The sequence below is a fragment of the Toxotes jaculatrix genome, chromosome 13 (assembly GCF_017976425.1).
Source record: "Toxotes jaculatrix isolate fToxJac2 chromosome 13, fToxJac2.pri, whole genome shotgun sequence".
Lineage (NCBI taxonomy): Eukaryota > Metazoa > Chordata > Actinopteri > Toxotidae > Toxotes > Toxotes jaculatrix.
Window position 1 is genome coordinate 7,875,547 of NC_054406.1, and position 10,651 is coordinate 7,886,197.

The 10,651-nt window shown below is 40.3% G+C and overlaps 2 protein-coding genes across 2 annotated transcripts; one reads left to right on the plus strand and one right to left on the minus strand.

Moving 5' to 3' along the window:
- Positions 1-1,052: 1,052 nt before the first annotated feature.
- Positions 1,053-5,050, plus strand: LOC121192444 (trypsin-3-like). The gene is made up of 5 exons (XM_041054134.1): positions 1,053-1,092; positions 1,274-1,427; positions 2,304-2,557; positions 3,441-3,577; positions 4,805-5,050. Exons 1-5 carry the CDS (start codon positions 1,053-1,055, stop codon positions 4,952-4,954), a joined length of 735 nt encoding a protein of 244 aa, XP_040910068.1. The 3' UTR covers positions 4,955-5,050.
- Positions 5,051-5,127: 77 nt separating this feature from the next.
- LOC121192445 (40S ribosomal protein S19) lies at positions 5,128-8,267 on the minus strand. The gene is made up of 6 exons (XM_041054137.1): positions 8,149-8,267; positions 7,840-7,910; positions 7,304-7,404; positions 6,247-6,430; positions 6,102-6,156; positions 5,128-5,560 (listed from the first exon to the last, which is right to left on the minus strand). Exons 2-6 carry the CDS (start codon positions 7,908-7,910, stop codon positions 5,513-5,515), a joined length of 459 nt encoding a protein of 152 aa, XP_040910071.1. The 5' UTR covers positions 8,149-8,267; the 3' UTR covers positions 5,128-5,512.
- Positions 8,268-10,651: the final 2,384 nt, after the last annotated feature.

Here is a 10,651-nt window from a genome sequence, read left to right on the forward strand (position 1 = left end):
CTGAACCAAAGCAAAAAAAGGAATATAATAATATCCCAAAATGCATGTTACAAATGCCCCATAAAACTTAACTTAAATTTGTTAAGTGACAAAATCTGAACTGTGGAATCATAATTCATTTCACTTTCACAATTACTTTGGTAGTAAATTAGCAAAGTCATATTTTCTTTCTTTTTTCCAAATCTTTTGCATAGATTTACTTCCTCAGGGCTCTAAAAATAATTCAAACTTAATCTGAAACAGGGAAAGTAGTTCAACTGTTCACAACTCAAAAACATTCAACCTGTGACACTGGGTCACAGGTTGAATAGATAGATAGTAGATACTGCTTTGTATTAGGGGGGCCGCAAGCAGTCAGTTTAACTAAATGATGCTTAATACAATCATTTTTTAGCACTCGTTTGTGGCTTGTGAGCTCTCATAGCTGAGCAGTCATTGCGCATCACATGCGGCATATGTCCCTGAGACTTATCTTATGTCCCGTCGAGGGGGTCCCCCAAACCTGTCATTCTCTTACGTTGTGGAACAGTCTTATCAGGTTATTCGTGGATTACGAAGCAACACAGAGCAGTGACACCTGCAAACTGTGAACTGCTATCAGGCCTATGTGCAGCTGAAGTAAGCTACTGTAAATCTGGACAAATATTCACATTGTTGAAAACGTGACATCTGTTTCATGACACATTGCTGTCTGAGTCTAAAACTGATCCTCTGCAGCAAAAGTGTTTTTGATGTTAAGTTCCACATTTGCCTCTGTGCATATATAATCGTCACATAATCCGTTTGAAATTACATAAATGCTGATTGCATAACTATCAAATGAAGAACACTGTTAAACCAGAAATGCCCTTAAGTGGCTTGGTGGGTTTTATCCCTTAGTTTCGACACCACCACTCAAGGTCTTGCTTTTTCAGCCATATGGCTCTTTCCCAGAACAGCTTTGCCTTTTACCTTTCTGACCTTGAGAAAGTCAGAAATATAAAGTGCAGGACAGGTGTTGTATATAAAGAGTTACAGCGTGGGCTTTCTCTTACATTCAGACGATTGTCACCATGAAGGCCCTGGTATTCCTGGCTTTGCTCGGAGCAGCGTGTAAGAGACGAACTGATCTTATTCGTCTTTTCTGTTTTGATGTAAATTTATTCCAGTGGACTTGCTTCATTGCTGCAAATCTTAATTCTTGCACAACTCTTGTGTATATTTTGTGGAGACTTTTTCTAAGCATTTCTAAAGTTTTTCCATATGTCAAGCTATACATTCTTTGTCGTTTCAGTTGCTGCAGCTGAGGACGATAGGATTGTTGGAGGGTATGAGTGTCCCAGACACTCTGTTCCCTACCAGGTGTCCCTGAACGCCGGATACCACTTCTGTGGCGGATCCCTCATCTCCAGCCAGTGGGTGGTGTCTGCTGCTCACTGCTACAAGTCGTAAGTACAGGAAATCACGCTCTGCATGACCTTGCATGCTTTACCGAGGAACTGGTCCAAAATACAGAATTAAGATTACCTCCAGACACGTTTAAGACATACAAAAATACTGTGCTTTGAATAATATGTTCCTTTTGAAAAGTTTAACTGCTGGACACATGATGTGTCCTACTTCACTGAAAACTACATTAACAGTGTAACTGCTCTGGAAGTTTCCTCATCACAGTTGTTTAAGTTGCATAATGGGTAAAAATTGTTTTCTAAACTTGTTGTGATGTACGAACACATCTTAAAGTAAGATTTAAGGTGTGCACAGAGAAGTTTTCCCCCTTCAGAAGGTTAAAGTAAAAGCCTTCCAGTGCCAAACTCTGTACATGCATAATTCTACACAAGGTCAAAGCATCAAAGTGAAGTAACCAACCAAAGCAAAACACATTCAATTTTTGAAATCACCTCCAAGCACTAGGATCATTTGGGATAGTGCATTAATACCATGGTTTTACCGGTTTGCAGCTGAATGTAGTGTTGACAACAATTTGCAAAACATACTAACAGATTTAAATTTTGAGACTATTTAACAGTTGCAGGATTTAAATAATCCTTAATAATAATTTAAAATACTATGTGTAATAAATAAAACATATCCTTGCTCAATTCAATACACTAACTGGTTTGGCTGCCACAACCTTACTTGGTCTGGTATGATCAGTAGCTTATGGTGGCTAATGTTAGCAAACTTTTTATAGATATTGCTTTGCAACTGAAAAAACTTTGGCTGTTGTTCAGAAAATACTCCATAAGCTCATAATGATCAAAATGATGCAATCATTTTTCAGGAAACTGACCTTTAAACTCTAACTTTCATACCTTCAACAGTCGTATCCAGGTCCGTCTTGGTGAGCACAACATCGCTGTGAACGAGGGCACCGAGCAGTGGATTGATGGCGCCAAGATGATCAAGCACCCGCAGTACAACAGCTACAACCTGGACAACGACATCATGCTGATCAAACTGAGCCGGCCCGCCACCCTCAACAGCTATGTCCAGACCGTGGCCCTTCCCTCTCGCTGCCCTGTGGCCGATGAGAACTGCCTGGTGTCCGGGTGGGGAAACATGTCTGCCAATGGGAGTAAGTTAAGTCTGAAAGACATAAAAGAGAGGAGTGAAGAGAGGTTATAAGTGTCTCAAATGATGATGTACGATGATTCATACTGCTCTGAGGTAAAGAAAACAGAAATGATAGACAGCAGCAACCCTGAAAATCCTCACCATGTCACTGTGTGGGTGTGAATGAGTCCCGATCATAAAAGACCAGCCTTAATATTTAAAGGAATGTACTGCTAAAACCAGCAAGGTTCAACCTTGTCTAATAATGGTGTGAAGGAAGAAAACAGCAGAAATTGCAAAATCAAAAGAGGGGTCTTCATGGTCAAGGTGCAGCACAATCAATCACCATCTATTCAAATATTTGGTAACTATACTAATGGTTTAAAGGGACAATTACAATACAATTTACATGTTTTTTCTCCTTACTCATAATGACACTGTATTTATCAGTCTTTGAAATAGCTGTATAATATCTGTTGTGATTACAAAGAGAGATATAATTGTGGAAAAGTAACCCTGACAATGTCACCAGGAGTATTTTGGCCCCTTTAACACATAAAAAGTGCAATCAGTGCATTTAATTCACACACAAAACATTTACTTAATATTGTGATTTCAAAAATAGTTCTTGCACACCATAAAGTCTTAGTGAATGCAAAGGGTTCAAAAGAAAACCAGTATGGTGTTATCTGGTTTTCCTTTTAATTCATACATACAGTATTTGTACCTGATAAAGGATTAATTACCAAAATAGTAAATTAAATTTCCATCAACAAATCAGTTATCACAACATCACATTACTCATATCATCCTGAATTCCACATCATATCCACGTCAGTACCGGTAAATATAATATTTACATTCTGGTTGGTCCAGTAACTGAGACTTGCCTTCCTGCTCCTCAGGCAACTTTCCCGACAGGCTGCAGTGCCTGAGGCAGCCCATCATCGATGACAGGATCTGCAGGAACGCCTACCCCCACCTCTTCACCGAGAACATGGTTTGCTCCGGATTTATGCACGGAGGTGCCAGCAGCTGCCAAGTGAGTTGGACTAAACCACAGTGAACACACAGGGAGTCAGGTGGTACATGACGGTGCATCACCTTCCAGCAGTGCAAGCAGTCTGTGACTCAGTGGTGCAGTACTGAGCACACAAACGTACACAGTACATGCCTTATTTTTCACAGAGCATTGATTATACTATACTTTTTAAATGCAAATGATTCATTTATCTCTTCTAATACCCTCATATGCTCACCTTTTGAATTACCCCTACACCACTTTATTTAATCTTTTATGATCAGTTTAATTATAACAAAGTCTAAAGATTAGAGAAAGGATATGATAAAAGCATATATGGAAGCATACTCAATGTCTAATGCATAAACGGTACATTAAGATGAGTAATAGACCTTCAATACCCAACTCACAACCACCTTTACCAGTAATACACTATGTGGCTAATATCTGTTGACAGATTTGTTTCATCATAACACATCAGAGATCTTAGTGAATTGTTTAGTGTGGTTGGACAATATGATTATATATACTATAAGACAATGACAATGACATCTTTGCTTCTTCAGTACTGTTTACAGCTATTGGTAGTTATCACTTTAATATCTGCGGTTGAATTAAGTCACGGTGGACCATGTTGCAAGTCAGAGTAGACGACTGCCCTATAGCTGTAATGGCTTTACAGGAACTGAATCACTGTGATGATTCGATTTATTGGGTATTTAACCCACTGGATTAACTGGAAACAGAAATGCCTATGCTATTTTACCTATAGACTGTTTCTCAATTTGATTGCCCATAAAATGTACTATATTACAAATATATATTCTTATGTTTTTCTTATATTGTGAAAGAAAATTTGATCTGTCCCACACAGACCCTCCCAGCTTTGTGGATTCACAAGTTAATCCAGTGAATGTGTTTCTTTCATTAAAAACTAACTTAATACCCCCTTAAAATCTTGAAATCTTAAACCTGTAGAGGTTTAACTGCTCATCTTGCTGCTGTGCTGTACATATATAACCCAGGACCCTGTCACACTACTGCTGGGTGACTTCTGACCACACCCAAAGGTGAAACAGGCTAGAGACTTTCAACCAGAGAGGGCAGCAAAACACTTCTTTTCAGCCTGGTGTTATGTTACTCTATTGTTCTTTAGTTACAGCGCTCACCATGATGGCAGAATGTACCGTGTATTAACTATGAGCACTTACAGTAACATTGTTGTTCTTCCTCTGCCCGTGCTTGCAGGGAGACTCTGGTGGTCCTCTGGTGTGTAATGGTCAGCTGCAGGGAGTCGTGTCCTGGGGTTATGATTGCGCCATGAAAGGACACCCCAGTGTCTATGCCCGTGTGTGCCGCTACAACAGCTGGATCAGCACTGTCATGCGCAACAACTAAATACACACGGTCGCCCATACATCCACATGCAAGCGGACACTACAACACCATACTCAGTACTCATACACAGTTTATTTAGAATTCCTTATGTATTATCATTTCATTCATATACAGCTCATAAATAAAACGTTTAGCCATAATACTCTGTAACCAACAGTGAAGATGACAAATGAATAAAAATATACATAAGCATCCATTTAATTTGTTTTGTTTCACAGTTGTTGGCAAAACATCATTAAAATGCTTTCACATGGAAATACTGCATTCTCAGTGCTTCTGTGCCCAGTCTGCGTTTTGCTGTCACAAGGCCACCGATGCCTTGAAATCCATAATGAATTTCAAGCAAAAAACAAACCTAAAACTGCTGCCAAACATTGATGTATAATATTTAATCTGTACTTACTACTTACTGTACTACAGACACATGCATCTCTATGAAATGCCTTTTGTACTCTGTTAATGTGGGCACTGGAGTGATAAGGGAAACAAGCAAACTTGAGTAAATAGGCAGTAAGGCATAACTGCATTTCACTCGTCTGGATTCTTTGCATGCACTCCTCAGATGGCGCTTTGTAAACTTCGCTGTTTCTTGTTTGCAGAGGCAACCTAAACACACGGAGGAAAAAAGACAGAGAGAGCAGGAGGGATAGTCACACAGCCATACAGCATGTGCACTGGTCATAAAAATTATGGATGGAATGACAATACATATTTAACTTAACGACATAAATACAAACATCAAAGCACAGTTTTAGCATAAGCATTGTCAATATAGCAATAACTAACACAGAACACAAGAGGGAGCTACTCCTATGTCACACATTAGTGGACTAGACGTTCATGCACCAAAATAAAAACCAACATGAACTGTTTAAGTAAGGTTTTGGGCAATTGTGGCATCAAGCTTGTGTTTCTGTTGAGTCTGCATCAGCTCACTGCAAGTGACTTTGGACAAAACTGTCTATAAAATCGATGTAGTGTAATGTAATGAGCTGTCAAGTAGTCTTCTCATCAATCTGGATTTGAAAACATTTTATGAATATGTAAAGGGGATCTCATTTATTTATGTTATATACAGTGAACATCTTGGACAGGAGAACATTAAAGTGTTTATTTTGGCTTATGCATATAAAACAAAACAACCCACCTGGCCTGCGATCCGATCCAGATCTCTCTGGCCCTGAGGGGTAAGTCTCCGTCCACTGTGAGCAAATGTTAAAAAATAATAAAAACATCCATTGCTTATTCAGACACCACATTGCACTCTCATACCCAGCATCCACCTCTCTTACCCACTGGGGTCCTTCTCCACCATCTTAAGACCCTCCAGAGCCTGAAGGACCTTCCTCGCCACATTTCTGGAGCCCACGCTAAAGTGGGCAGGGCATACACCGTTCCTCTGGCGCCCTCCATAAATCTTGATCATGGAGCCCACGCCCACCCCTCCTCTCAGGTACAGATGACGGGCCGTGGATGCTGGTGAGACGTACAAACAGTATATAGTATACTTTGCAATATGTCTCTGTTTTATCATTTCACTTGTTCACCCAAAAGACATGAAATCAAACATTCCAACTTATCAGATGTGTGAAATTTTTCTCTGCAGACTACTATGCCATTGTGGGGTCAGTATACCCGAGTAGATAACACACACAGCAGCTGAGGAAGGACTGTGTGCATATTGTTTTATTATATATACTACGCCAGTTGCAGAAAATCTGATAGCATGGACCAGTATTACACAAGGTGTATTTCCATATACCACATGGATTCCTAAAATGGGCCCCAGGGACCAAACAGGAGTGTCTAGCAAAATGTAAATAATTTTACAAGTCTTTCACTCGTTTTGGTAAAGTCAAACATACTGTATATTTCAAGATACTGAGTTTTGTGTAAAATCACATGATCAGATGAGATTACCTGGAACCAACTTTTATGAATGGGTTTCTCTTAAAAATATCTATATAGGGTCTTTTACATGTACGTATTATTGACACAAAGGAAATGATGAAATACATTTTATTGTATTTTATTAATTCCACATTAAGGCTGTATTTAACTGTTTCATCAATGTAAGATCAGACAGATGCATACCCAGAGCCCAAGATGTTATCATCCAGCAGTTAAAAAAAAAACAAAACCCATGGGGACACAGTTTAAGAAAAAGAAAAGCTGCAAATCCAAATAAAGGCAGCTGAGATCTACTGATTTTTAGTGGTTTGTATGGCAATCACTTAAAAAGAATAATCAACTATTAAACTGGGCTGTCAATTAATTTTCAGCCGACTAATTAAATAATCGATGCAGCTGCTGCATATGAACTGATGAAACACTTCCAGTGTAACCAACCTGCTCTGGTGTAAAACCAGTTGTCATCACAGGGAGCCAGCTCCTTGTGCCTGGCAAGCTTCACAGTGTCAACCCACTCTGGGACCTTCAGTTTGCCAGACCTGAAAAATCAATTATCAGTTGATGTGATGAATCTAATGACTGGGCTATTTCCTCAAACGACATATGGCACAGGAAAATGAAATTTATTCAACACATATGTATTTTGTAACACATATTTATTGCTGTATTTTTTTTTTATATGTTGTGATAAGCTTAAGATTTAATAGATAATGAAAAAAGAATCATTAGTTGCATGCCTAGTTGTATTTTTGGTGCGAATGTTTTTTTTTTTTTAAATTCAAATGATAAAAAATACACTCGTCTGTATTTATTCATATAATGGGTTTACTTAGTTTTAAATAAATGTTAAAAATATAGCGTATTTCGACATTAAGACAACTGTTATTTTTGCCCTCTGTTTACATTCACCATCAGCCTGTGATTGGCAGATCAGCCAGTCATGCAGCTGTAGGCTGGTTTTGAGCTTTACTTACTTTTTGAGGAAAGCTGACAGAGCCCTGACAAACTCCTGCTGGTTGACATCTTTCACCGTGACACTGGGCATCTAAAAGGCAAATTGGAGACGGTGGTGAGCTTAAACTTTAATCTTATTTTTTCTTTCAGCGGCTCTGGGAGCCGAAATGCACCGTAACCGTTGGAACAGTTGGATTAGATTTTTTTTTGCTAACGTTAGCCACTAGCTAGCTAAAGTACCTGTAACTGATAGCAGGCGAGTCCTAACGCCTCTGACAGCTAGCAATTCACACAGTTCTCATTTTATCCAGTAACAACCAGCATCTTACTTTTCATATACCCTACAAAGCCGACAGCCAGGCGGTCAGGATTGGGATGGAGTTTAGTGTTTAGTCCCCAGTTTAGCCGATGGTAGCTAATGCGGTGAAGCAGCAAAAAGAAGGATGCTGAGAAGGGAGGGAGGGAGAGAGTGTGAGGGAGGGAGGCTGCCCTCATTTGGAAAGGATGATACCGTAGCCTGATTTAACCTCACCACCAGCTGCAAATTAAATTCCTGTTTATCCCAGCCCTTAAACCCTAGTAACTCGAACTCTAACGGCAAATATTCTCCATTTAATCGCTCGGTATTCTTCATATATGTGTCAGAGTGGTGGTTGAACAGTGTTTAAAGATTAGATTTTCCACTCCCGCTGAATCCCAGCAGAGGGTAGAGTTGTGGCACCTTTTTCCTCATCTCTGGCCCGTTTCTCTGTTTTATCAGACCCGGAGGCTTTTCAGGATGTGTGCTGCAGTCAGCAGGAGAGAAGAAGGCACCTCAGCGAGGTGGACACCACCAGTGGAGGGTTAGTAACCCTTACTCAATTTATCAGACACAATTGCAGGTACAGTTAATGAATAAAGTATGTTGACAGCTTTTAAGCTGTATAAATGGTACTGGAAATGATGATCATGATCTTGGACAAGATGGAAGCTGTTATATATATAACTTGTCATCTTGTTAGATTCAGGCTACTGTTCAGGCGTCTATTTGCGAAGGCTTGGAAAACAAAGCAGAATGCAGTGACTATTTTTTAAATCTATATATATATATATATATAAAAGCTTTAATTTCTGGCACAAATGGAATTACGTGTAACAAGTCTGGATATAATAGAGAGACTCAGATGCAGAGAAATACTGAGGAGATGATGAAAAGCTCAAAAAGCCAACATCTTTACTGGGTAGCGAGGTGGTCAGAGACAGGTATAGTCAGTCCAGAAGAGGCAAACGATAACTGGCAAGGAATGGGCAAAAATTAGTCAAAAAACAAGGCAAAGTCACAGACCATGGAATCAAACTCAAGGAAAAGGCTGGAAAGCAATGAACACACAAGGCAGAAGAAAGACAATCTGGCAGGGGAACAGGGAAACCAGGGGAGTACATATGTAGGGTTGGCTGATGGCAAAACCAGGGGCAGGTGAGTAATTGGAAGCAGTTGTGGATGATCAAGGGGGGCAAGAAACACACGTGGAACTGAAACAAGACAAGTATTTCAAAATAAAACAGGAAACACAACAGATCATTCAGTCACGAATGGCTCCTGGCGTCCCAGGTTGGTCCGGGTGGGGCTGGTGACAGTTCCTGCTGAGGGACTGATCCAGAATGTCTCTAGAAGGCACCCATGATTTCTCCTCCGGCCTTTGAGTCGACCAGGTATAGGCGACCATGACCCCTTCACTGAAAAAGCTGGTTCTCCATCAATGACCTGGGGAGGTAGAGGAGGTCTAGAGGAGCGAGCCAGCGGATTGGTCTTGGAAGCTGGAAGCCAGAAGAGAGAGTGGCTGTGGTGCCAATCAGGGAAGGCCACCAGAAATGTTGATTGAGGAGGCTGGTGGTCCTGGATGGCAACTGAGAGTTGAGGAGTGTCCCCTTTGCAGGACCTAGGACTGGGGAGTTACTGGGACGAAGGGGCAACTAGTAGGACACCCATCAGGGATCTGCACCCCTTCCAGTGCCTGTCTGACCTCACTCTCAATGGCCCAGATCACTGCTCTGACCCAGGTTGGGGGCGGGATGGTGGTTGGGACCCATGGGGAGTCGTCTGGCTCAAACTGGCAGGAGAAGGTGTTCGGCTTAACATTCCTAGAGCCAGGCCAATGAGACAGGGTAATGTTGAACCTGTTGAAAAACAATGCCCACCTGGCTTGACAGGAGCCTCTTAGCCTTTTGGACATACTCCAGGTTCCACCCTCTGGCTACCTGTGACAATATCTGCAGGCAGTGAACTGAATGGAAGTACAAAATAACTGCAAAACATGTGTAGATTCTTACATTTAAGAATTCATGACTTTTCTTAGTTTCACATTACAGTGAATAGAATTGTTTGAATAAAACAGGACATTCAGTGATATCACCTCACGTCCAGGATAGTTTGATGGGTATTTTTCCACTGTTTCTTGCTGTTTTATAGACCAAATAGTTGATTGATTGATCGAGAAAATAATTGACATTAATTGATAATGAATTACTTGCAGTCCAACTGTACTAAACCAAAGATTATCCACAAATTCATTTTCAGACTGACATGTGCACCTCATGATTACAGGCTTTCGCTGAAATTTGAACTAAACATGTCAGTGACTGAGTTCAGAGTTGAACTCAGTCAGTCCTCTAAAAATCCCTTTTGGCTTTTAATTATCAGTTTAAAAGCATAAGCAATTTGAAGGTATCACCTTTTGGCTCTTGTAGCTCGACATAAGACTTTTTTTTTGACTAACTGACTAACTGATGATTAACTGACATTCCTCATAGCACTGATTATATTGTGTCTTGTCTCCAAAGCATTGCTTAAAT

Excerpts from the sequence above, each read along its gene's own strand:
- LOC121192445 (XM_041054137.1), bottom strand. The coding sequence starts at position 7,910 with ATGCCCAGTGTCACGGTGAAAGATGTCAACCAGCAGGAGTTTGTCAGG. Across the intron at positions 7,405-7,839 it reads CTGTCAGCTTTCCTCAAAAA|GTCTGGCAAACTGAAGGTCC; the intron begins GTAAGTAAAGCT and ends TTGATTTTTCAG. Across the intron at positions 6,157-6,246 it reads GTGGAGAAGGACCCCAGTGG|TGGACGGAGACTTACCCCTC; the intron begins GTAAGAGAGGTG and ends ATTTGCTCACAG.
- LOC121192444 (XM_041054134.1), top strand. The coding sequence starts at position 1,053 with ATGAAGGCCCTGGTATTCCTGGCTTTGCTCGGAGCAGCGT. Across the intron at positions 1,093-1,273 it reads GGCTTTGCTCGGAGCAGCGT|TTGCTGCAGCTGAGGACGAT; the intron begins GTAAGAGACGAA and ends TTGTCGTTTCAG. Across the intron at positions 2,558-3,440 it reads AAACATGTCTGCCAATGGGA|GCAACTTTCCCGACAGGCTG; the intron begins GTAAGTTAAGTC and ends CCTGCTCCTCAG.